Source organism: Vulpes lagopus, chromosome 10 (assembly GCF_018345385.1).
Source record: "Vulpes lagopus strain Blue_001 chromosome 10, ASM1834538v1, whole genome shotgun sequence".
NCBI lineage: Eukaryota > Metazoa > Chordata > Mammalia > Carnivora > Canidae > Vulpes > Vulpes lagopus.
This window is the reverse complement of record NC_054833.1, coordinates 89,257-116,385: the sequence shown is the minus strand read 5'-3', so window position 1 is coordinate 116,385 and position 27,129 is coordinate 89,257. Positions and strand designations below refer to the sequence as shown.

Sequence of the window (27,129 nt, the reverse complement as noted above, 5' to 3'; positions counted from 1 at the left end):
TTTCACCCTCTGCATGGATGACTGTGGTAAGGCACCAGAGTCAGGCCTGTCTTTTGCACTCTTTTATCCCTAGTTTTCAAATTTCATGTTTTCGTAAGAAAAGCATCACCTGAGAGAAGACTGGCTCCTGTGATGGTGGGTGAATGGCACCCTCATGCTCCTGTTCTTTTCAGCCCCCTGCTCTGTCTTTCCTGCCACATCCTACCAGCTACTGTGAATTGTACTGTTCTGTACTCCCTGAATGCATCTTCTTTATCCTGCTGTGGATCACTACCACTGTTTTACTGGAGATAATTATCCTCTTCCACCTCCTGTCCCCAGTGTCTTTCCTCTATCCTGTCTACAGCCTCCAAACTGGTTTCTTGGCTTCTATTCCTGCTTGTTTTATGCTACTTCTCTACACAGGCCTGTCCTATGAGGTGCCCTGCAAGAACGTGTGGATCAGGTGAATAGGGTTGTCAAGGGCCTGAGCCCTGACAGCCACCTTTCTGTAATTCATGCACCAAAGTGGGTCGTTATTACATAATTTGCATAATGGCCCCCGTGTGCTAGCTGTGGCCCCACTTGCACAGCAGGGGCAGGACAAGCTTGCAAAGATACCAACTACACTGACCTCCTTTTCTGATTCCCCATGGTCTTCAAGGTAAAGCTCAGAGTCTTCAGCACTGTCAGGATACAGCTCACAATGTGTTCTGATGATCTACTAAAATGTAACAGCGTCCCAGAGCATAGTGGCTTGAGGTGGGCAAAATAATGCCAGAGACACTGCTCATTCCTGGAAACTGTGAATTTTATATGGTAAAAGGGACTTTGTAGACGTGATTAAGGTTAAGGACCTTGAGACGGGGAGGTGATCCCAATCACAAGAGTCCATGGAAGTGGCAGCGGGAAGCGGAGACTAGGTCAGAGAGGCAGGATTTCAGAAGGCCTGGCACCCATGTTGAGCCAAGGCTCCTGCTAGCTTACAGCCATAAGAAAACAAAGACGTGGGTTCCTAAAGCTTCCCAGAAAGGAATGCAGCCTGCCAATGCCTTGATTTCAGCATGGTGAGAAAACACCAGACTTTAGATCTACAGAACAATAAACTAATACATCTGTGTTATTTCTTTTTTTTTTTTTTTTTTAAGATTTTATTTATTTATTCATGAGAGAGAGAGAAAGAGAGGCAGAGACACAGGCAGAGGGAGAAGCAGGCTCCATGCAGGGAGCCCGATGTGGGACTCTATCTCAGGACTCCAGGATCATGCCCAGGGCCGAAGGCAGACACTAAACCACTGTGCCACCCAGGGATGCCAATCTGTGTCATTTCAAACCGATGTTTGTAGTGATGTGCTATGATTGTTGAAAAGTAGTGTTAATAACTTTCTTGATTCTGCAGGCTGGTGTGGGCAATTCCGTTTCCTGTGGTGTCAGCAAGGACCCCAACCCTCGAGGGCCTGCCTGGGCTAGGATGTCTCAGAGGACACACTCACATGACGGGCATTGGTGGCAGATGTGTGGGCTCTGCTAGGAGCTTAGCCCCAGCTGTGGGCCAGGGTGCCAAGCCAGGGCCTCTCCATGTGCTTTGGTTTTCTCAGTCTGGTCACTGGGTTCTCAGACAGAGCTGCCCAAGATCGAGCATTCCAAGAAACCAAGTTAGAAGCTGCCAAGGTTCTCTGGACTCCGGCCTGGAACTGTTGCGAGATGGACTGGGGAGACCCTGGGCCCTGGGGTCTCAACCCAATCCGGCCCAAAGATGTCACCAAAAAGAATTGTTCTCCTCACCAGAAAGAATTCAAAGACAGACACAGGGCAGTGGATGATGGGTTCAAGCAGGAAAGTTTATTAGAAGCCGAAGTATCCTCTCGAGGTGTGAGAGCAGGTCAGCTCAAGGGGGAGAGAGCCGCCCGCCCTGGAGTTTCAGCTCCTATCTTTCATTGACGGCTGTTAACCAGGGGGCAGAATAATTATGACTTCAGGCAGATTTCTTGGAAACAAGATTACATGCTTTTTTGCTGGTTACATGCTTCCGCCCCCCCTTATTTGTTTGTTTTTTACATTTTTAAAATTTAAATTCAATTTGCCAACATATAGTATAACACCCAGTGCTCATCCCATCAAGTGCCCTCCTCAGTGCCCATCACCCAATTACCCCACCCCCCACCCACCTCCCCTTCCACAACCCTTTGTTTGTTTCCCAGAGTTAGGAATCTCTCATGGTTGTCTCCCTCTAATTTTTCCCACTCAGGTCCCCTCCTTTCCCTTATAATCCCTTTTGCTATTTCTTATATTCCCCGTATAAGTGAAACCATATAATGATTGTCCTCCTCTGATTGACTTACTTCACTCAGCATGATACCCTCCAGTTCCATCCATGTCAAAGCAAATGGTGGGTATTCATCCTTTCTGATGGCTGAGGAATATTCCATTGTATACATAGACCACATCTTCTTTATCCATTCATCTGTTGAAGGACATCGTGGCTCCTTCCACAGTTTGGTTATTGTGGACATTGCTGCTATGAACATTGCCCCCTCCCCCCTTATTTGGTTAGGGGTTTCTTGTAATGGATCAGGGGGGAGATTTTAGTATGTTAATGGAGTATAATGAAGGAATAATGTGAACTACAGCCTATTTTGTCAGCCACCTTGAGCCTAACTGGTTTAATCCAGTTTCCTGTGGCGTTGTTTTGGAGTGCTGCCAGGATAGACCTGGAGCTTCCCCACTGTGGGCCACAGCCTTTTGTTCTCTGGTCTCTGGGTATCTCGTTGGAGCCTCACTGCCCACTCTGACAGAATTGTCATAGGGTCACTTCAATATGACATTCCATGAGGTCAGCCCAACAGGGTGATCACTGACAGACACGTTACATTCTGCTGTCTTCAGAGACTGGCTCTTACACAAAGTAAGTCTCCTCTCAGCACTGCACCTTTGATTCTCTTTCTACTCAAGTCTGGTTAAGCTAATAGCTAGTGATTTTCAAGGTTGGCTTCCCTGGCAACCTGTCTCCTTCCTCAGGGGACCTAGAGGCTTTCCAAAATTCACTTAATTAACATAACAAAAGGCACCTTTTGTGGTTCTCATCACTCAGGAAATTCCAAGGGCTATTGGACCTCTGTGCCTCGAACACAACACACGCCAAGTATATATTTATTCTCATGAAAAAGAAAGCCACAGGTCCCCAAAGGGTGTCATTTAGGCCACATCCCGGAACCTGGGCTGAATACCTAACCTGACTGCCATTTCAATCCCCCCTCCCCCTCGAAATGAAACTCTTAACCAGCCAGTGGGGGATTTTCTGACCTGCACCAGAGAGACAATCTGTCACAGTGATGGGGAAACACAGGGCTAGCTGAGGACAAGGCAGGAGTCTGGGGCAGCACATTGACAAGTTCTTGAAACAGGCAAAGGGACATTCCTTTATGGCCTCACCTGCCTCAATGTTCATACTTTGCTAAGGGAGAAAGGCCATCTTAGTCCGACCCCCAGGAGGCTGGAAGTCTACTCCAACATACACAAATTCCTTCAGAAATTTCCTTTATCTCTAAACTCCCAAGATATATGTTGGCGATCATCCCCCAAGCGCATGGTCCACCTATATCCATCTGAAGGGTCTCATGACTCAGGTTTTATCAGCCGGTAATAAGTGACCTTTCCCCAACAATAGCTAGCCCCCTCAAGGTCCTGGGAACCTTGCTTCCAAAATTCCTTAAAGAGCATGCTCTCCTCAAACCCCTCCCAATTCCCACTATATAATCAGCCTCCTCTCCTAAGCCCCAGGGCAGCAGCTCTTCCTGCCCTCGGGTCCTATCCCTGTGCTTTAATTAAACCACCATTTTGCACCAAAGACATCTCAAGAATTCTTTCTTGATCCTTGGCTTTGGACCTCACCCCACCAAAACTCACCTAATTCCAAAACTTCATCAACAGGAGCCCTCTCCATCCCCATGAAGGAAGGCCTCTGGCCCCTCTCCTATGGGAATGCTGACTTCTGTTGGGGGGTATGTGGGGTGTCTATCAGGCTGGTTACCTCACTAGTGCTGATCAGGTGATTGCCACTTGATTGGTTTAAGATTCCATTTCTAGAAGAGCCAAAACTGTCCCTAAGTCTTGGTTGATGACATGGGGCTTAGCATAAGTGACACCATTTTGGGCCTCTTTTCCTTTTTTTTTTTTTTTTTTTTTTTAACACTACCCTAGGTTTGTTGGTTAGGTTTTGCATGCAGGAAAGGGTGGTGCCGTCCTTTGAGACTGGAAGGAGCTTTTGTTACTAGCCTATTATCCTGGAGATTTTTCCACTCTGTCCTGGGCCTTTCCCAGAACGGTGAGACTGTATCACATTTTGTAAATATTGCTGTATAAAATTGCCCTGTGGGACAACTATATAATCCAAGACAAATTTGCAACAGGTCCAAACTTCAATTTTTGGGGGGGACTTCTCACACAAAAACCTGTCCACAGATGTTCTTGTTGGATTGGACAAAGGGCTTAAAGAGATATTTTACCAAAGAACATACATAGATGGCAAATAAGCCAATGATAAAGGTTTCAACATCATTAGCCACTAGGGAAAGGCAAATTACAACCACAATGAGATGTCATTATGTACCTATCGGAATGGCTGAAATAAAACTACTGATACACCAGATACTGATGAGGCTGTGTCCATTGCTGGTGGGAATGTGACCTGGTACAGCTACTCTGGAAGGCAATTTGGCAGTTTCTTTAAAAACTAAACACGCAAGTACCATACCAGTGAGCAGTTGCGCTCCTGACTATTTATTCCAGAGAAATGAATAATGAGGGAGCAGAAGGCTAGCTGAGGACAAAACATGAGCTGACACTCCACAAATGACCTCCCCTAGGTGGGATGTGTGTGACATTCCTTAGGTGCTCCTGGCTGCCCTAAAGCTAAGGGAGGGAAAAACAAATAGTTAATTTATAGAGATATTAGTCCTATAGACATGAGTCCCCCTCAGTTTACAAGATGTCTTAGTGATTTACAAGAAAGTATTCTTAGCAATAACCTAACTTCTGGAAGGAAACTCCTGACTATATTAATGTTAATGCCTTGCTAGAGGGAAAAACAACTTTAGCTTCACAATGGCAAGGCCTCCAGTATCTTGTAGGCCCTCTTTACAATACAAAAATCATTTGGAAACTTCCATTTTTTCATACCTCCCCCAACTCCCAAGTATATTATCAGCCTCCCCTCAGTGTCCTGGGGCAGCAGCTCTTTCTGCCCACCCATTCTGTCCCTGTGCTTTAATTAAACCAAAGATGTCTCAAGAATTCTTGGTCGTCAGCTCTGGACCTCACTCCAGCAAACCTCACTTATATTCCAAAACTACATTATGAGGGATCCCAGTGGTGATGGAAATGTTTTTATCTTGATTTTATCAATATCAGTATCCTGCGAGAGATACTGTACTAATATTTTGCAAGATGTCACCACTGCGGCAGGTAAGTAAAGGATGCCTTGTTGAGATCTCTGTGTATTATTTATAACTGCATGTGAATCTACAGTTGTCTAACAATTAGGAATTTAATTTAAAGAAGATGGAGGTCAGGAGCTGAGAAGTAAGCCATCTCTAAAGAGTCCTTACAAGAGGGAAAGAGGACAGAATGGCAGGAGTGCAGTCCCAAGAAATAAAGGAAGACTGCTCCAGGAAGGAAGGGCTGCCGTTAATTTTAGGACCAAGAAGAAGCAAGGCATTTGAAGGTTGGGAAATGGAGGTAATACTCTCCTGGATTGGAAGGCAGACTTCAGCTAATGAGCCACTGATGAGGCAAAGAAGTCGAGACAAATGCTGCTCTTCCAGCAAGTTTGGTGGTGGGTGGAGGGAAAGTCTGGGTAAGAATCCTGAGGGCAAGATGGGAGAGCATGTGTTGGGTCTTCACTGTCTCAAGATGGAGATTTAGGCATTCTGTAATTTGAAGAGAGGCTGGTAAGGGTGAGAGCTCAAAGATGCGGGGCAGGATGGAATGGGGAGAGCGGTCGGATCAGACGGAGTGTTAATCAGTCTTGGAAATGAGGGAAAACTTTTCCTTTAAGCAGGAAGGCAAAGCCTGGGATGTGTGCAGAGCCAGCAGATTAGGAGTAGGCGGAGGGCTAAGGGAGGCCAGGGCAGTCTGCCGGCTGCCCCCTCTTGCAGCCCTCCAGCCGGAACCCCTCTCCAGGCCAGCAACCTTTCCTTGCCCTTTTTACACTTCAGAGCTGCATGGGATCTCTCGTCTTCAATACGTATTTGCTGAAGGAATGTGAGGTGGGGAATAACATGTCACTATAGTGATGGAGTTTTGGAATGTAGATGAGGTTTGGTGGAGTGAGGTCTGGAGCCAGCAATCAAGAAAAATTCTTGAGACGTGTTTGGTGCAATATGGTGGTTTTATTAAAGCCTGGGGACAGGACCTGGGGGCAGGAAGAGCTGCATCCCTGGACAGTGAGGGGGTGGCTGATTATATACTTGGGAGCTGGGGGAGGTAAGGAAGAGGGAGGTTTTCAAGAGAACTTTTATATACTAAAGAGGACCTACAGATTCTGGAGGCCTCGCCATTGTTAAGCCAAGGTTGGTTTTCCCTCTGGCGAGGCATTCACAAGACAGTTGGGAGCTTCCTGGAGGAACAGGACACTCCTCTCAACCACGCCCCCCCTTCAAGTATCTTCAATGAGCTGCAGGTGATAAGGGCATTTAATTGTATCTACATTTCTTTCTGGAAGCTAGGTTATTCATAAAAATGCTTTGTTCTTGTAAATCACTAAGCCATTTGTAAACAGAGGGAGACTCCTGTCTCTCGCAGAATTCTAAGTCAACTATGTGTTTTCCCTCCCTTAGCTATAGGGCGGCCAGGAGCACCTGAGGAAAGTCACACACACCCGACCTGGAGGCAGGAGGGAGGTCACAGGGTGTCAGCTCGTGCCTTGACCTCAGCTAGCCTTCTGCTCCCTCTCAGCATCCCTCATGTTGAACTTCTCTCTCCCCTATCTACCTGGAGGACCGCCCCCTTTGGCAGAGAATGAGACTGGGGAAGGGAGTCATGATGTAGAAACGAACGGTAGAAAGGGGGATGAATCCTTTGGGCCTCCTGACTTGGGCTCCCGGTTGTTGGAAGACCTCCATGCGGAGGAAGATAGGGTGAGTCTGGAGCAGAGCCGGAGCCAAAAGAAGATGCTGCCTCTCACAAAAAAGGAAGTGTTTTTCCTTCAGCCCGTTGGGCTCTGTCTCTTGCAGGGTTCTCCCCAGGATTCTTTTCCTGGAACCATCCTTTTATCACACAAATTTCCTGTGTTTTCCCTTTTTTTTCGGCAAAAGCCTAACTTTTTTTTTTTTTTAGGTTTAACGAATATTTTCGTATTTGTTGCAGACAAATTCAGAGTTTTCATTATTTCAGCTCCAAGAGGTTGCCCTTTCCTGCCAAGCTCCGGGTTTGAACCAGGTGTCTTAGTGAAGTCTTCAGCTCATCGTGCTCCCAACTGAGCTACTTTGGCCTAGTACTCAGACTCTAGCGTAAAAAAAGATAGCTTTATCACTGAGCTCTTTGTATCCCCGACTTAGGGGGAGTATTTACTTAAACACCACGAAGAGCCCTTTGAGAGAACCAAGATGCATTGGAGGACGGTGTTCCTCTCAGATACTCGCCACTCCAGGAGGGCCATAAGGTGGCAGCCGCAGACTTGTGTCCCAAGACCTGTCCTGGGAACAGTCACTGCCCTCATCCTGGGTGGGGTCCATGGGACTCTGGCTCGTGGGTGGGTGTGGGTCACGAGGTCCCAGGTGAGCTGTTTGCAGGTGCTCGGTGGGCAGGGCCCAGGTGCATCCAGCCTGTAGGCCTGTTCGCACACCAGCTGGTCAGCTTCCCTGCTAGTCTAGTGATTAGAATTTGGTGTTTTCATCGCTGCGGCCACACTCCGGTTCCTGGTGGAGGAAATAATCTCTCCCAGAACCTGCAGAGACTCAGCAACAGTTTTCACAGGAGAGGTGTCTATGCTTAGAAATTTTCCAACACTGTTGAACTTCCCCTGGGCAAGGCTGCTGTACAGCATGTTTGACCCTCTGAAGTCGGTTAGGTGGCCCCCAGTGACAGTCTTTGGTTTAAAACTGACCAGGGAGGGGCGCCTGGGTGGCTCAGTCAGTTGAGTATCTGCCTTCAGCTCAGGTCCTGACCCGAGTCCTGGGATTGAGCCCTGCTTCCAGCTCCCTGCTCAGTGGGGAGCCTTCTTCTCCCTCTGCTGCACCTCTGCTTGTGTGCATTCTTTCTATCAGATGAATAAATAAAATCTTAAAAAAACAAAGCTGACCAGGGAGCCTGTGGCCTTATCATTCTTGTGATGTCGTGTAAGGATGAGTAAGGATGGGTGATATCATCCTTAAGGACTTCCTTTTCCTTTTGGGTCTGGTTATTCTTTGTTGGTCACGGGCAACTGTCATAAAAAGTATCGTTTCCACCTAGGGCAGGGTGGTCTAGTTCCCATATTTTTGGTTTTCTTACATCTCAGCATTTTTGGGACGTTGTTTTGTGAACCTGAGTCCACAGTCCCCTACCTACGTCTCCCTACCTAGCCCTGCCCATCCCTTACTCAACACGTTGCCATGAGCAGGATGTGAATCTACCTAATGCCGCTGAACCGTACACATATATAAATGGTTAAAATGCTAAATTGTAGGTGATGTCTACTTTTAACCACAGCTTAAAATAACAAGAGGCCCCATCCCCGATTGGGGGTAAGGGGATTCCTAGCTCTGGTGGGAGGGAGTCTTGTCATCCAGTGTGAAAACCCAGGGTTCAGCCACTGGGATGGTTTCTTCCTCTACAGGTGGACAAACATCGTCAGGGACAGCGGCGTGGCTGCAGGAACTGTAAGGAAGGTGCCAGCCAACGCTTGTAAGGCGCTTCGCTAGTTCCAGTCAGTTCCTTAGAGCCATCTGGTCATGGCCGAGTCTGTGCGGGTCCCTCTCAAGCACCACTTTGCAGGCAGACTCGGTAAATTAGGCGGGGCTTCAGCGGTGGCCTGGGGGCTCCGGCTCTGGCAGGTCTGAAAAGGGGCCTTCAGGCTTACTCGGTGAGCGAACCGGGCGGAACCTCCTGAGGAGCAGCCTGCGCTCTTCACAGAGGAGGCCTGTGAGACAGGAGATACCTGCACACGCTGACCGCGGAGACGAGGGGTTCAGCCGGATCCCGGGTCGCTGGCAGGAGCGGGGAGGAAAAGCGGGAAGGGTCCGCCCTCCCTCGCAGCCTTCGGTGGGGGCACGGTCCGGGGCTCCGGGGCATCAGCCACCGCGTGCACGAGCAGGTCTGGGCCGGTCTTCAGCAGCGGACCACGGAGGACGGAGAGCGGCTCAAAGCGCAACAGCAGCTGCCGGCTTTGCCGACCACACGTCCGACCCGAGGCGCCCACCACACCGAGCCCCTCAGCACCCGCCGGCGGCTCCAGGCTTCCCCCCACGGGAGCCCGCGCCGGCGCAGGGGTCGCGGCCCCGCCCCGCCGCCGGCGTGCGCGGTGACGACATAGGGATGCGACGCCACCGTCCCGAGCGCGGTGGGGTTCCCCCCCCCCCCCCCGCTGCGGTCGGGGGCGGAGGCTCCGTCGGGGCGGGGCCTCGAGGGCGGGGTCCGGGTCCCGGGCGGGGCCTCGGCGGGGCGGTGTCCATCTCTAGGGCCCCTTAGGGGACGCTTGGTGCCGGGGCGGTAGCGTGGCCGAGCGGTCTAAGGCGCTGGATTAAGGCTCCAGTCTCTTCGGGGGCGTGGGTTCGAATCCCACCGCTGCCAACAGTTTTCCTTCTTCACGCCCAGTAAGGCCCCTTTTCTCCTCCTATTTGCCCTTGACCCACATCTGCGGCCCGGAGAACTCGCTCAAGCTCCAGCCGGCGGGCCCCAGCTGCGGAGGGAGGCCTTGGTACCCACAGGGTGGACCCGAGTCCCGGCGGCGGTCTCCCACCGGGCGGACCCTCCTGCCAGCCGCTGAGCAGACGGAGCAAGAGACTCCGCGAGGACCGCCGGGGCCAGTCCCCGGGCTGCGGACGCACGTCCCACCGCCGGGAGCCTCCCGAGCTCCGGGTGTCCTCGCAGCATCAGGCGCCTCTCAAGCGTCGCTGCAACCGCAGCTCCAGGTGCCCTGTGGCTCCAGGTGCTCCTTCTATCGCCGGTCCTGCTTCCACTCGCCTGCACGCCACGTCTCTGCGGCTTGCAGGACGTCCTGACCCGACCAGATCTCACGCCCGCGTGGCATCTTTCTCATCTCCTAGTCCTGAGCTTGAGTCCTGAGTCCTAGTCCTGAGTTGTTTACTCCTAGAAGCCTCCCTCCGGCCAGCTCCAGAGTTCCAGTGAGGGAGGGAGTGGAGGGATGTGCAGGAGGAGAGCTCAGAGGAACCCCACCCCCACCACGGAGCTTATTCTGCAAATATCTCTGCTGTCTGTGCGTACTCTGAGGTCCCAGATTTAAGAGCGTGGAGAAATGGGGAATAGCGTGCACTACCTGCCGGAGGGATGGACACACACCACCTCCTTCCCGACGGTCACTGGTGGGATTGCGGGCCAGTTTTCACCATTTTCTCAGTACCTGCCTGCATTGTGAGCCCAACGTGGGACTCTATCCCGGCTGTCCAGGATCAGGCCCTGGGTGGAAGGCAGGCGCCAAACCGCCGAGCCACCCCGGGATCCCCTATAACCCACTTTAGATACCACTTACAAGTCCCTTACTTCTGACTGACCAGCTACAAATCGGGGGTTCCAAAGACCCCCTCCTCTGATTAGATAATTCACTAGAATGGCTCATAGGACTCAGGTACACATTTGACTTTCATTTACTGGTTTATAAATAGATTTAAGTCAGAAACAGCCAATGGAAGAGATCCCCAGGGCAAGGTAGGCAGGGGGCTGGGGATGAGGAGCTTCCATGCCATAGCCAGCCGGCCACGTGCCCAGCACCTCCAAGCCTTCACCAGCTCTGAGGCTCTCATTCTGTCATTTATGGTTTGTTTTTATGAAGGTTTCATCATGGAGGCATGATGGATTCTAATCCCCAACCCCTCTCCCCTCCTGGGGAGGTTCAGGATGGACGTGGGAGCTGAAAACTCTAGGCTTTTTACTATGGCTTGGTCTTTCCAGCTACTAGTCCCATTCTAAAGCTGTCTAGGAACCTATCATGGCCTTGTTAGAACAAAAGATGCTCCTGGCCCCCAAGAACTTCCAAGGGACTCAGAAGCTGTGTGAGGAACTAGGGACAAAGACCAAAATAACTTTCTTATTATCCTACAGAGTCAGTAACTGCCCTTTGCCCTGGGCTGTTTTGAACAGCCTTGGAAGATATAGTGTCGCCATCTGGTGCAAAGGACAGGTGTTCTTACTGAGTTTGAGAAGATATGCAAGTGTAAAAATTTTGGAGCACAATATTTCAAGGAACACTTGAATAGTTCACTCAAAATCTAGAATTGCACTGTCCAGTGCAATTGCACTTGTATTTTATTGCACTACCTACAGGTGGTATTTAGTACTTCAAATGTGCTCACAAGCTTGAGGAAGTGAATTTTCAATTCTATTTAAAATTTAAATTTGAAACAGGATTCTACATTGTTATTGGAAAAATAAGTATGTTTGGGGGCAGGGGTGCCTGGGTGGCCTAGTAATTGAGCAGTTGCCTTCGGCTCAGGTGGTCTGGGCTCCTGGGATCTCAGTCCTCAATCAGGCTCCTTTAGGGGAGGCTGCTTCTGTCTATGCCTCTCTCTGTGTGTCTGTCATGAATAAATAAATAAAATATATTTTTTAAAAAGCATGTTTGGAACAACTTGGCTTTGTGAATTTCTTTTTTCAGTTGTAAGTTTTATGAACTCCAAGGACAGACTTAAGTATATTATGTCCAGTGAAAATTTATCATACAGAGACGTGCTATAAATGTAAAATATACACTCGATTTAAAGACAGCAGAAGGGGGATCCCTGCGTAGCTCAGTGGTTTAACACCTGCCTTTGGCCCAGTGCATGACCCTGGAGTCTCGGGATCAAGTCCCACATCAGGCTCCCTGCATGGAGCCTGCTTCTGCCTCTCTGTGTGTGTCTATCATAAACAAATTAAAAAAAAAATAAAGACAGCACAAAATAAGAAAATACTTCATCATTGTCTTTGATTGTATATTGAAATGATAGTTTGAACATTTTGGGCTATGTAGAAGTATACTACTAAAATTAATTTATTTCTTTTTACTCTTTTAATGAGAACATCTTAAATTATGTGGCTGGCATTAGATTTCTATTGGACAGGACTGGGCTAGAATAATACTAAGACATTTGTGTCAACTTCTGTGCCTCTCTCCAATCCCATTACTATGACTCCTTTTCAGAGGTGATCACTCTGCTGAACTCTGTTTATCAATCCTTTTCTTAAACTATCTACACTTATGAAGAAACCACTAATCATTTTTTAAATTTTAATAATAAATTTATTTTTATTGGTGTTCAATTTGCCAACATACAGAATAACACCCAGTGCTCATCCCGTCAAGTGCCCCCCTCAGTGCCCATCACCCATTCACCCCCACCCCCCACCCTCCTCCCCTTCCACCACCCCTAGTTCGATTCCCAGAGTTAGGAGTCTTTATGTTCTGTCTCCCTTCCTGATATTTCCCGCACATTTCTTCTCCCTTCCCTTCTATTCCCTTTCACTATTATTTATATTCCCCAAATGAATGAGAACATATAATGTTTGTCCTTCTCCGATTGACTTACTTCACTCAGCATCATACCCTCCAGTTCCATCCACGTTGAAGCAAATGGTGGGTATTTGTCGTTTCTAATGGCTGAGTAATATTCCATTGTATACATAGACCACATCTTCTTTATCCATCATCTTTCAATGGACACCGAGGCTCCTTCCAAGTTCGGCTATTGTGGACATTGCTGCTAGAAACATCGGGGTGCAGGTGTCCCGGAGTTTCACTGCATCTGAATCTTTGGGGTAAATCCCCAACAGTGCAATTGCTGGGTCGTAGGGCAGGTCTATTTTTAACTCTTTGAGGAACCTCCACACAGTTTTCCAGAGTGGCTGCACCAGTTCACCTTCCCACCAATAGTGTAAGAGGGTTCCCTTTTCTCCGCATCCTCTCCAACATTTGTGGTTTCCTGCCTTGTTAATTTTCCCCATTCTCACTGGTGTGAGGTGGTATCTCATTGTGGTTTTGATTTGTATTTCCCTGATGGCAAGTGATGCAGAGCATTTTCCCATGTGCATGTTGGCCATGTCCATGTCTTCCTCTGTGAGATTTCTCTTCATGTCTTTTGCCCATTTCATGATTGGATTGTTTGTTTCTTTGCTGTTGAGTTTAATAAGTTCTTTATAGATTTTGGAAACTAGCCCTTTATCTGATACGTCATTTGCAAATATCTTCTCCCATTCTGTAGGTTGTCTTATAGTTTTGTTGACTGTTTCTTTTGCTGTGCAAAAGCTTCTAAGTCCCAACAGTTCATTTTTGCTTTTGTTTCTCTTGCCTTCATGGCTGTATCTTGCAAGAAGTTACTGCGGCCAATTTCAAAAAGGGTGTTGCCTGTGTTCTCCTCTAGGATTTTGATGGAATCTTGTCTCACATTTAGATCTTTCATCCATTTTGAGTTTATCTTTGTGTATGGTGAAAGAGAGGGGTCTAGTTTCATTCTTCTGCATGTGGATGTCCAATTTTCCCAGCGCCATTTATTGAAGAGACTGTCTTTTTCCAGTGGATACTCTTACCTGCTTTGTTGAATATTAGTTGACCATAAAGTTCAGGGTCCACTTCTGGATACTCTATTTTGTTCCATTGATCTATGTGTCTGTTTTTGTGCCAGTACCACACTGTCTTGATGACCACAGCTTTGTAGTACAACCTGAAATCTGGCATTGTGATGCCCCCAGCTACGGTTTTCTTTTTTAAAATTCCCCTGGCTATTTGGGGTCTTTTCTGATTCCACACAAATCTTAAGATAATTTGTTCCAACTCTCTGAAGAAAGTCCATGGTATTTTGATAGGAATTGCATTAAATGTGTAAATTGCCCTGGGTAGCACGGACATTTTCGCAATATTCATTCTTCCAATCCATGAGCATGGAATAGTTTTCCATCTCTTTGTGTCTTCCTCAATTTCTTTCAGAAGTGTTCTATAGTTCTTAGAGTATAGATCCTTTACCTCTTTGGTTAGGTTTATTCCTAGGTATCTTAGGCTTTTGGGTGCAATTGCAAATGGGATTGACTCCTTAATTTCTCTTTCTTCAGTCTCATTGTGAGTGTATATACATGCCACTGACTTCTGGGCATTGATTTTGTATCCTGCCACACTGCCGAATTGCTGTATGAGTTCTAGCAATCTTGGGGTGGGGTCTTTTGGGTTTTCTAGGTACAGTATCATATCATCTGTGAAGAGGGAGAGTTTGACTTCTTCTTTGCCAATTTGAATGCCTTTTATTTCTTTTTGTTGTCTGATTGCTGAGGCTAGTATTTCCATTACTATGTTGAATAGCAGTGGTGAGAGTGGACATCCCTGTCTTGTTCCTGATCTTAGGGGAAAGGCTCCCAGTGCTTCCCCATTGAGAATGATATTTGCTGTGGGTTTTTTGTAGATGGCTTTTAAGATGTTGAGGAATGTTCCCTCTCTCCCTACACTCTGAAGAGTTTTGATCAGAAATGGATGCTGTATTTTGTCAAATGCTTTCTCTGCATCTATTGAGAGGATCATATGGTTCTTGTTTTTTCTCTTGATGATATGATCAATCAAATTGATTGCTTTACGAGTGTTGAACCAGCCTTGCATCCTGAGGATAAATCCCACTTGGTCATAGTGAATAATCTTCTTAATGTACTGTTGGATCCTATTGCTAGTATCTTGTTGAGAATTTCTGCATCTGTGTTCATCAGGGATATTGCGCTATAATTCTCCTTTTTGGTGGGGTCTTTCTCTGGTTTTGGAATTAAGGTGATGCTGGCCTGATGGAATGAATTTGGAAGTACTCCATCTCTTTCTATCTTTCCAAACAGCTTTAGTAGAATAGGTATGGTTTCTTCTTTAAACGTTTGATAGAATTCCCCTGGGAAGCCATCTGGCCCTGGACTTTTGTGTCTTGGGAGGTTTTTGATGACTGCTTCAATTTCCTCCCTGGTTATTGGCCTGTTCAGGTTTTCTATTTCTTCCTGTTCCAGTTTTGGTAGTTTGTGGTTTTCCAGAAATGCGTCCATTTCTTCTAGATTGCCTAATTTATTGGCGTATAGCAGCTCATAATATGTTTTTAAAATCATTTGTATTTCCTTGGTGTTTGTGGTTATCTCTCCTTTCTCATTCATGATTTTATTAATTTGAGTCTTTTCTCTCTTTTTAAAAATAAGCCTGGCTAATGGCTTATCTATCTTATTAATTATTTCAAAGAACCAACTCCTGGTTTTGTTGATCTGTTCCACAGTTCTTCTGGTCTCGATTTTGTTGAGTTCTGCTCGAATCTTCACTAGCCCTCTTCTTCTGCTGGGTGTAGGATCTGTTTGCTATTTTTTCTCCAGCTCATTTAGGTGTAAGGTTAGCTTTTGTATTTGAGTTCTTTCCAGTTTTTGAATGGATGCTTGCATTGTGATGTATTATTCCCTCAGGACTGCTTTTGCTATAACCCAAAGATTTTGAAGGGTTGTATCTTCATTCTCATTATTTTCCAAGACTCTTTTTAATTCTTCCTTAATTTACTGGTTGACCCTTTCATCTTTTAGCAGGATGGTCCTTAACCTCCATGTGCTTGAAATCCTCCCGAACTTCTTCTTGTGATTTAGTTCTAATTTCAAAGCATTATGGTCTGAAAATATGCAAGAGATGATCCCAATCTTTTGGTATCGGTTAAGACTTGATTTGTGACCCAGTATGTGGTCTATTCTGGCGAAAGTTCCTTGTGCACTTGAGAAGAATGTGTATTTAGTTGTGTTTGGATGTAAAGTTTTGTAGATATCTGTCAAATCCATCTGGTCCAGTGTAGCATTTAAAGCTCTTGTTTCTTTGGAGATGTTGTGCTTAGAATATCTGTTGATTGTAGAAAGCTACATTGAAGTCACCAAGTATAAGTGTATTATTATCTAAGTATGACTTAACTTTGGTTATTAATTGATTGATATACTTGGCAGCTCCCACTTTCGGGGCATAAATATTCATGATTGTTAGGTCCTCTTGTTGGATAGATCCTTTGAGTGTGATTTGTGTCCCTCTTCATCTCTTACTAAGTCTTCGGGATAAACTTTAGTTTATCTGATATAAGGATGGCTACCCCTGCTTTCTTTTGAGGACTATTTGAATGGTAAATGGTTCTCCAATCTTTTATTTTCAGGCTGTAGGTGTCCTTCTGTCTAAAATGAGTCTCTTGTAGACAGCAAATAGATGGGTCTTGCTCTTTTATCCAGTCTGAAACCCTGCTCCTTTTGATGGGGTCATTAAGCCCATTCACATTCAGAGTTACTCTTGAAAGATATGAACTTAGTGTCATCATGATACCTATTCAGTCCCTGTTTTTGTGGATTGTTCCCTTGGACTTCCTCTTTCTTTTTTTTTTTTTAAGATTTTATTTATTTATTTATTCATGATAGACATAGAAAGAGAGAGGGGGCGGGGCAGAGACACAGGCGGAAGGAGAATCAGGCTCCATGCTGGAAGCCTGTCATGGGACACAATCCCAGGGCTCCAGGATCACGCCCTGGGCCAAAGGCAGGCACACTAAATGGCTAAGCCACCCAGGGACTGGACTGGGTCCAGTCCTGGACTTTCTCTCTCTTTAAATAGTCACAGAGAGAGAGAGAGAGAGAGAGAGAGAGAGAGAGAGAGAGGCAGAGACACAGGCAGAGGGAGAAGCAGGCTCCATGCACCGGGAGCCCGACGTGGGATTCGATTCCGGGTCTCCAGGATCGCGCCCCAGGCCAAAGGCAGGTGCTAAACCGCTGACCACCCAGGGATCCCTGGACTTTCTCTTTCTATTATAGAAACCCCCCTTAGTATTTCTTGCAGAGGTAGCTTCGGGGTCACATATTCTTTCAGTTTCTGCCTATCTTGGAAGCTCTTTATCTCTCTTTCTATTCTGAATGAGAGCCTTGCTTTAATAAGTATTCTTGGCTGCGTGTTCTTCCCATTTAGGACCCTGAATATATCCTGCCAGCCTTTTCTGGCCTGCCAGGTCTCTGTGGAGAGGTCTGCTGTTAATCTAATATTTCTCCTCATAAAAATTAGAGATTTCTTGTCTTTTGCTGCTTTAAGGATCTTCTCTTTATCTCTGGAATTTGCAATTTTCACTATTAAATGTCGAAGTGTTGAGCGGTTTTTATTGATTTTTTTTTGGGGGGGGATCTCTCTATTTCCTGGATCTGAATGCCTGTTTCCCTTCCCAGATTAGGAAAGTTTTCAGCTATGATTTGTTCAAATACAGAGGGCCCTCTGTCCCTTTCGGAGCCCTCGGGAACCCCAATTAAATGTAAGTTTTCCTTCTGAGGCTGTCATTTATTTTCCTTAACCTATCCTCATGATCTTTTAATTGTTTTTCTCTTTTTTCCTCAGTTTCCGTCCTTGCCATCCACTTGTCTTCTATGTCACTCACTCGTTCTTCTACCTCATTAACCCTCCTCGTTAGGACCTCTAGTTTGGATTGCATCTCATTTAATTGATTTTTAATTTCTGCCGGATTAGATCTAAATTCTGCAGTCATGCAGTCTCTTGAATCCTTCATGCCTTTTTCTAGAGCCACCAGTTGCTTTATAATTGTGTTCTGAATTGGCTTTCTGACATTGAATTGTAATCCAAATTTTGTAATTCTGTGGGAGAGAGGACTGTTTCTGATTCTTTCTTTTGAGGTGAGGTTTTCCTTCTAGTCATTTTGCTCAGTGCAGAGTGGCCATAAACAAGTTGTACTGGGAAAAGGAGAAAAAGAGAGAAGAGAAAAAAGAAAAGAAGAAGAAGAAGAAAAAAAAGTGAAAAAAGGGGGGAGGGGAAGCAAACATAAAACGAAAAGCCAGGGGGAGTATCCTCTGATTCTATATACTGTAAATCCCTCAATTTCCCCTGGAACTTTCCAGTGCCACTTGGTCAATAACTTGCCTTTCCCCTGTCCGTCTAGCTGGTCTTCTGGGGGAGGGGGCCACTGTCCTGATTCTCAGGTGTGAGCACTTGGGGGAGCTGCTCAGCGCCCTGCCTGGTGCAGGGCTCAGTGGTTGTTGTTTATCCTGTTTATCCTGTGAGTCACTGTGTGGTCTAGTGGGGGTTGTTTATCCTGTGAGGCCCCAGGAGGAACAACAATAGTGGCAGCAGCCAGCTCTGCAATCCTGGAGTCAGCTCCCGCAGTAACCACAGCAGCTCCCAGGCTGCAGGGGCCTGGATGCTCCGTTGGCGGGGGCTACGGATTTGCACAGCTCGGCGCCACCCAGCGGCAGGAGTGTCCTTGCTGTCCTGTGTCCTCCTGGCCTCTGCCTGTCCCGGGGGGAGCGCCGGATCCGGGGCTGTGTTCCCCCGCACCCTGGGCTCTGGGGCCCTCGCTGTTAGAATTGCGCCTCAGGGGCTGCACAGCCCCCTCGGCAGGCAGCCGCTGCTGGAGCTGCTCCCGGGGCCGCTGGGCCTGCGCTGCAGCTTTTTAGGGAGCTCAGCCGCGGTGTTTGGCGAGCTCTTCCGAGGCGCAATTCTTCTGTTAGTGTCCCTGGGAGCCTGAGGGCATCCCCACCCCTGCTGGGGTCCTGTCAGAGTTCCCTGCAAGCGCCTTTCCGTCATGGAAGATTGGTGAAGCTCCTGCTTCTCTAGGACGGGGCTTTCCTGTCCTGGGGCACTCGCCCTGTGGCCCTAGCCCGGCTCCTCGTGGGGCCCCTCCCCCTTGGATGCTTTTTATTTATTTATTTTTCCGTCTTCCTACCTTGATAGAAGCGCGAACTCTTCTCACTGTAGCATTCCAGCTGTTCTGTCTTTAAATCTCAGGTCAAATTCGTAGGTTTTCAGGATGATTTGAAAGTTATCTAGGTAATTTGGTGGGGACAGGAGACTTGGGGACCCTATTCTACCTTCATCTTGCCCCCTCCTCCTGCTCTTCCCTTTCAACAAAGACTGTCCACTGTCAACCCATGTTATGGGGTGGGTAACCCAATTAGGTCATTCAATGTTTACTTCTATAAAATATCCATTATTTAAATATGGCAAAATATGTTTCTGTACTATTGGTGAACATTTGGGTTGTTTCTGGGTTTTGCTATTATGACCAAATACGCGGTGAAAATCCTTCTACATGGCTGTCAGTGCTTATGTGCAAGCATTTCTCAGTGCATCCCTCGGGTACAGTTTGGCTTTACAGGATAGCACCTATCTCGTGTCCAAAGTGGTTGCATCCATTTACAGCACCACCAGTAAATACTGCAACTCCATGTCCTTGCCCAAACTTGGTGAGGCCATTTTTATCACATGGTGTCACTGTGCTCTGAGTGCCTTGTTATGGAGACTGGACAGCTGTGTTTCGCCATCATTCTTTTTCAATTTTCTGTGAAATACTTCTTCATGCTTTCTGCCTATTTGGGGGTTGTCTTTTGCTTATTGGTTTATTTTTTAAAATAATTTTTTCTTAAGATTTTATGTATTTATTCATGAGAGACACAGAGAGAGGGAGAGAGGCAGAGACATAGACAGAGGGAAAAGCAGGCTCCATAAGGAGCCCGATGTGGGACTCGATCTCAGAACTCCAGCATCTGTCAAAGGCAGATGCAACTGCTGAGCCACCCAGGCATCCCTGCTTATTGGTTTAAAGGAGTTTTTATATAAAGTCAAACCATATTAAATTGCCACTATTCAACCTTTACTTATTTTTTATTCAACCTTTAGATATGGCAATTGATATGACTCAAAGTAAAATATTTACTTATTTACATTTATTTATTTATTTATTTATAGAATGAATGGGGAGGGAGGGGCAGAGGGTGAGAGACTCTTAGTCAGATTCCAGGCTTAGTGCAGTGCCTGACCTGTGAATCAATCATCAATCTCTCAACTCTGAGATCAGGACCTGAGCCAAAGTTGAGTCTGATGCTTTAACCAACTGAGCCAGCCAGGCACCCCCAACCTAAAATATTTTAGATGACAATTATTTGCCAAGTGTATGTGTTCAAAATATTTTTTCAAGTCATGAGAAAATTCTATTTTCCGTTTTCTTATGGGGAATTTGATAAAAGAAACTCACTTGAATATAGTTGAATTTATAAAAAATTTTTCTTTAATATTAACCTTTTTTAAAAATAAGATTTTACTTATTTATTCATAGCAGACAGAGAGAGAGGGAGGTAGAGACACAGGCAGAGGGAGAAGCAGGCTCCATACTAGGAGCCTGATGTGGGACTCAATCCCAGAACTCCAGGATCACGCCCTGAGTGGAAGGCAGACACTCAGCTGCTGAGCCATCCAGGTGTCCCTTTTTTGTTTTAGAAATTCTTTCTTGACCTGGGGGCACAAATATCATCTAAAATTTAAAAGGATAAAAGTTTGCCTTTCCTAAGTCTTGGCTAAGAATTTTATTGCAATATAAATTTTAGAATCAGTATGTCATTTTCCACAAAAAAATGCACTCTTGGCATTTTTATTGATCAATTTTAGGAAGAACTGATGTCTTTCTAACACTGAGTCTTCCAGTGAATGAATAAATATAGTCTTGGTGAAGAACAGTCAAGTCAATCTTGAAGAAGAAAAAGAAATGACTTACTCTACTAGATGACAAGATATTTTAAACCTATGGTAATTAACCCATTTGGCGTTGGTGTAAGGACAGACTGTAGACCAGTGGGACAGAAGGAAAGGCCAAGACTTCTAGACACCACCTCACAAACCCATCTTCCAAGTGACCACTATCTTCCTGGAAACTGCTCTGATCCTGCCAGCTGACTTAGTCCTGCAGTAAGAAACCCCAGGATTACGGGCTTGAACTCCAGGAATCTTCTGATGTTTCCCAAGCATTTTAAAATAAACTGAGAAGGCACTAAACAAATTTCAGGTATTTTGCCTTGGGAACAAAGAAGTGTTTGTCTTGAAAGTTTTGAAAGACTGCCTTTTGAACAGTGGGTTAATCTCACTCTGTAATGATCACAGAACACTGCACCCACATGTAGAAGCTACAGAAAGACATTTCTCTTCACATGGGGTTCAAAATCTGAAACCTGTGTCTTGTTCCCCTTTTTAAGCCTGAGTGAAGTGGGCATTCTCTACTTCCTTTGTGATGGTAAAGTGAAAATAATCTCATTGTATCAATGTTCAGGTTGAAACTTTTCTCAGATTTTGCACTAAGGTAATTAGGTTTAAAAAGTGTGTTGCCTGGTGAGTTTCTATGTAAATTAATAAATAAATCAACTCTAGTTTTGATAACTCTTCAGAATTAGTTATGGGAATCTTAGGGCTTTAAGAAATACTAATCTGTTTTGTTATTCAACTATGCATCTCATCTTTGAATTCCTTCTACAGTATTCCTGTCAAATTTACTACCTTACAGCAGAATCTACTCTGGTTTAGGATCTCTTAAATGCACAGACTTTTCTCATAGGTAAAATACCTGAACTTCCTTCAATGTTTCCTCACAACATTCATTTTCTTATTTTTTATTTAAAGTTTAGTTAATTAACATATAGTATAATACTGGTTTCAGGGGTAGAATTTAGTGATCCATCACTTAACATACAATACCCAGTGCTCATCACAACAGGTGCCTCCTTAATGTCCATCCGGCCACAGCCCATCCTTCACCCACCTCCCTTCATCAACTGTCAGTTTGTTCTCTGTCACACAACACTCAGATGTTCAGGAAATGTCGGAAGATTTCTAGAGTTCAAGCCCGTAATGTGGTTTCTTACTGCAGGACTGAGAGTCAGTTGGCAGTCTTTAGAGCAGTGTCAGAATGGGAGCAGTGTTCTAGGGAGATGGTGGTCGCATAGAAGATGTACAGGTGACGATGAGTCTAAAAAGCTCATGTCTGAGTTCAATACAGAGGACTTTCAAGTTTCACACTGGAATGTTGGGCCTGCTACCCCCTCCAGTTAACCGGTGTCTGAGGATGTAAGCTCTCCAATCAACAACACAAAACATCTACACTCAAGGATGGTCCAGAATCTAAACTGGAAGTGCCACCTTGCCAGATTCTGTGAAAACTACCTAGGGAAGTGATATGAGGGGCTGGACTGTTAGGCTCTCAAGCTGGGCAGAGGACATTGAGTCCAGAGTGCCAAAGCCCACCATAGCCTTAGGTGAAACAGATGTTCTGAACATATATGTACATTTTCTAAATGCTTATATGTGCTGTCATGAAATACAAACCCTCAGGTTTTCTAGGAGAGCACGACAATATTCTGTCAAGCATAAAGTGCAACTACTGCTGTGTGCGTGGGTAGGCCAGAGGGTGTCGCTGAATTGTGACAAGGGGTCCTCAGCTTTGAAAATAATTGGAAAACCACTGCCAATTCTCCAGACATACTCTGAACTCTGTCCTTATGTCATGTTTCTCACTGGAAAGCCACATACTCAGAATTTCATCCTCCACAGAGGCGATTTCATTGAGTTACATCTTAAATGTTTTCATCTTGGCATTCACCAACAAACTCTGTAATAAATGGCCATATAAAAAACATGAAATTTCCTGTAGAAACTAAAGGAACAACGTTTTAATCTGCTTTTTTAAAAATGAGAAACCATGTAATCTCTTCTGGAATTTGTTACTAGAAAATCCATCTCTTGGACTCCTTGTTTTTCAGTATTAATGTGTAACCATTTCCCAAAAGGTTTTCTGTGAAACAAGAGCCCATGAAGATGCTTCAAACAGGACTGCGTGTGGTCAGTTACTCTAGGAAAGCAATGCTTTTTATTCCTGTTTTAAGATTGAGTTTACCATATTATAGACTCTGAGAAGTCTTTAAGGGAATTAAAAAAAACCCCTAGGTAGCATTTCCTAAAGTCATTATTTTAAAAGCTTTAACACCTTTGAGAAATGTGGGATGACCCACTGCTTTTTTTTTTTTTTTAAACCAGCTGAGGAATTTAGAACTAAATATAATTCTCAATTATGGTCATTATGTTAATCAGGTTGGCATATTTGCATCTCCTATATATATATATTTTTAACCGAGGGAGAGAATTTCCAGCAGACTCTGGGCTGAGTGGGGAGCTCAGTTTACGACCCTAAGACCATGATCTGAGCTGAAATCAGGAGTCCCATGCTTAACCAACTGAGCCACCGTAGGATTTTCCATTTAACAGCCTTATTGGCTGTGGGTATTTATTTTAATCGTCTGTGAAAAGGACTTGTAATATTTTAAAGAGGAAGGGTGTGTGTTAAGAGATATTGAAAGACTTATAAAGAGATGCAAATTTCTAGTACATTTGAAAGAGCATTTCATATGTCTTGCAAATAAATACAGAAAATATTTATGAAATCAACATTTTGATCTATTTATAACAAAGTGAGATGGGCTTCATGCTCTTTCCCTATGTAAGCTGTTACTAGAGCAGCCTTAGCTGGATCCCACTTATCTGTAATTTCTAAGTCTGCCCTGTCTTGCATTCCCTTCCCATCCTAATCTCAGCAATCTTGATTCCACATAGAAGAGGACCATTCAGACTTTAAGTTAAAAAGAGACAGAAAAACCTTGCTACAAATCATTAATATTTTATCAACTGAAACATGCTCCATGAAATGAGTTGTAGGCTAAGAGGTGTGGTGCAAAAGGGAGTGTGCAGCAGGCATCTGTGCAGAACTTACTAGTCAAGTGACCCTGCGTGGGTCTCCTCTTTTCCTGCCTTAATCTCCTCATCCTCTAGGGATGTTCTGGATTGAATGAGTTAAAATGGCAAAGCCCTTAGAAGGGAGGTTGGCACGTGGAAAACACTATTAGCATTACTATTACTGATTGGCAAGGCCTGGGCAGTAGATGCACTCCTCCAATGCTGATCAGGAAGGTCAGGCTCCAGGACCTCAGTCAGGGGTCAGGCATCAGGAAGAAGCAGGCAGGCTGGCTTCCCCAAGTGTCCAGTCAAACAGTAGCTACGAGGAGAGGCCTGTCCCACTGTCCTCCAGTCGGTGGGCTCTCTGTGCCCGGTGCCGCCTTCTCTTGTGCCCGGTGAGATTGGCACTCACCCTGAAGGCCTTCCCGCACTGCTCGCACTTGTAGGGCTTCTCGCCGGTGTGGACGCGCTGGTGCCCCAGCAGGGCCGCACGCTGGCGGAAGGACCGGCCGCACTCCCGGCAGCCGTAGGGCTTCTCGCCCGTGTGGATGCGCGCGTGCTGCCTCAGGCCAGAGCGCTGCGGGAAGGCCCGGGCGCACACCTGGCAGGTGTACGGCCGCTCGCCAGTGTGGGTCCGCTGGTGGTTGGCCAGGTTGGACCTGCCACTGAAGGCTTTGCCGCACTGGGCGCAGGCGTACGGCCTCTCGCCGGTGTGCACCCTCTGGTGGACGGCCAGGCAGTGGCGGTCCCGGAAGGCCTTCCCACAGTGCGCACACGGGTAGGGCTGCTCCCCGGCGTGCGCCCTCTCGTGCGCCCGGCGCCGGCAGTCGTGGCGGAAGGACCTGCCGCACTCCCGGCACGCGTACGGCCTGTCCGAGGCGTGGCCCAGCCGGTGCCTGGCGAGCTCCGCGGGGCTGCCGAAGGCCTGTCCGCAGCGCGGGCACCGCCGCGCCTCCCCCTGCGCGTGTGTCCTGGCGTGCTTGCTGCGGTCGGAGCTGCGGCGGAAGGTCTGCCCGCACTGGCCGCACTCATAGGGCCGTTCGCCAGTGTGCACCCTCCGGTGCTTGCTGAGGTCCGAGCTTCCGCGGAAGGCCCGCCCGCACTGCTCGCAGCCGTACGGCCGCTCTCCGCTGTGCATCCTGGCATGCAGGGTGAGGCTGTGCTTGAGCTGGAAGGCCTTCCCGCATACTGCGCACGCGTGCGGCCTCTCCCCGTTGTGCACCAGCTGGTGCAGACTTAGCCGGCTCCTGGTCTCAAAGGCCTTCCCGCAGGCGCCACAGCCATGGGGCTTCTCCCCGCTGTGCACTCTTCTGTGCCGGCACAGTGCCGACCTGCTGTTAAAGGCCTTGTCGCACTGGCCGCAGTCGAAGGGTCTCTCCCCTGTGTGGATGATCCGGTGCACGGAGAGCTGCTTTCTGGTCCTGAACGCTTTCCTGCACTGGTTACACACGTAGGGCTTCTCCCCAGAATGCAGGCGCAGGTGCAGAATCAAGTCGGAGCGCCAGCTGAAGGTCCTGCCACACTCGGCACATTCGTGGGGTGTCCGCTCTGTAAGGACGCCCTCAAGTGGCACATGTTTGGAGGGTAAACTGGAGTTTTTTCTGAGGACCTTCTGGGTCTTTCCTCCCTCGCAGGCCACCTTGTCTTCTCCCAGTGTTTCCTTCCCCGGTGTGTCTCGCGGGTTCTTTAACTTGGCCTCCTGCACACAAGCCGCTCCAGCCTCAGGATCCTGGGACAGGACTTCCAGGAGAGGTCTGACTTGTACCCTGCAGACGTTCCCACTCTCCAAAACCTCCTGTTCCGAACTAGCCTTCTCATTCCCAGGCCGGGACTTGTCAGGTGATACTTCAACAAGGAAATAAAAACCTCAGATGTACAGAGGTGGGGAGCCACGGGAGACGGGACAGGTGAGAGGGTGGAGCCGTTTGAGCAGAAGATGACTTCCTGGGGTGGAAGAGCTGGTACCCTTATGGCCAAAGGCTGAGGCAGGCTGGTATCATGAGAAATACTGAGACATTTCAGACTCCGTGCACTTTACAAAAATCTGTACAAACCTACTGGTTTCTGGAATCTCCTGGTGTAGTGAATGGCAAATCCATGCGCCTAGTCACCTCAGTGAGGGAACTGAGTAACATCCAACCCTTCTCTCCCTCAGATTTGCTCAGCTAACATTTTACAAATTCCACTTGTAATGTGCTGCAGAAGCTGTGGCCCCCAGGGGCCTGTCTGCTTCGCTCTGCAGTGTAACCTGCCCGCCTGAGTAGAGCACATCAGGTCTGGGCCACCCCTCACCCGAACCAAGCTAGACTCTCTTCCTGGGCTCTGACTTAGGCTCTGATAGCAGCTGGGTATTTAGCACTTCAGTTGGGGAGCCTGCACACCGCCCAGGGCAGGGAACATTCTGCCATCTGGACCGAGACGCAGGGGACCTACAGAGAGCCAGAAGAGACAGTGGGGTGAAGGGCCTGCTGTGGCCCTGCTCCCAGGGTCCATGACACCCCTGAGTAATAAATCTCTTCTTGCTGTTTTGCTTAAGTTAGCTTGAGTTAATTTCCACTGCTGGCAACCAGAGTTCAAATGACTCTTCTTCTTTTCTCAACTCTACCTCCTCCTCTGTATCTCTGCTGCGGCATTCTTGCTCACTGACACCCCACCCCCACCTGTCCTTTTATCTGCTTCCCCTCTAATCTGTGCTCCACTTTGCTTCCAGATTTCTCTATATGTCAAATCTAATCCTGCCACTCCTCAGCTTACAATATCAGGGGCACTCCAGACAGAAAGGAGGTAAAGCATACAGGCAAGAGCCCCAGCTCTGGAGTGGGACCACCTGGACTGAAATCCTGGCTCTGACACCTATGCGCTGTGTAGCCCAGGAGGATGACTGCATCTCCCTCTGCCTCAGGGGGCTTGTCTATAAGATGGGATCATTTAATAAGCTAATGTGCTTAAAGCACTTGCCACACAGACGTGAGTGCTTAATCAATGCCAACTTCTACTGTCAGAATAAAGTTCAAGGTCTGTAGTTTATAAAAACCCCTCTGAATAGTCACCTTGCCCCTGCTCCTGCACTCCCCATACCAGCTGCCTGGAGCCCTTGCTCTACTCATGCTACTCAGAGTTCATGTTTTTTTTCCTCCTCAACATGTTGCCACGTGCACCTCCCTCTGCTCAGAATGCTTCTCCCCTCTTTCTGAAGAAACCCCACACCCCCGCCCCCGTGAGTGGGACCAGGCCTAACCCAGAGGCAGCCCATCCAGGCGCCTCCCATGAATTCAAGCAACAAAAACATTCTGTTTTTCCGAGATAAGAAAACTATCCCCCCCCACCCCCTCGCCCTGACTGGAAAAGTCCCTGAACATGGTCGTGTTGACCTTCAAAGAAATCAATCATGTCATAACCCGAATGCTATGCTACTCCCGCGGTTTTTTGCCTTTAAAAGATGCCTGTAATTGCTAATCGGG

General features: G+C 47.0%; 1 protein-coding gene and 1 non-coding gene across 2 annotated transcripts in view; one reads left to right on the top strand and one right to left on the bottom strand.

Annotated features, from left to right (window-relative positions):
• The first annotated feature begins 9,665 nt into the window (after nucleotides 1-9,665).
• TRNAL-AAG lies at nucleotides 9,666-9,747 on the top strand. The gene has a single exon. It is a non-coding gene; the product is annotated as a tRNA-Leu (tRNA).
• A 13,044-nt stretch (nucleotides 9,748-22,791) lies between these two features.
• Nucleotides 22,792-27,129, bottom strand: part of ZNF311 (zinc finger protein 311) — a 10,569-nt gene continuing 6,231 nt past the window's right edge. The window contains exon 7 of the mRNA XM_041772188.1: nucleotides 22,792-25,513. Within this exon, the coding sequence (XP_041628122.1) occupies nucleotides 23,988-25,513 (1,526 nt within the window). The 3' untranslated portion in view covers nucleotides 22,792-23,987. The remainder of the gene's footprint in view (nucleotides 25,514-27,129) is intronic.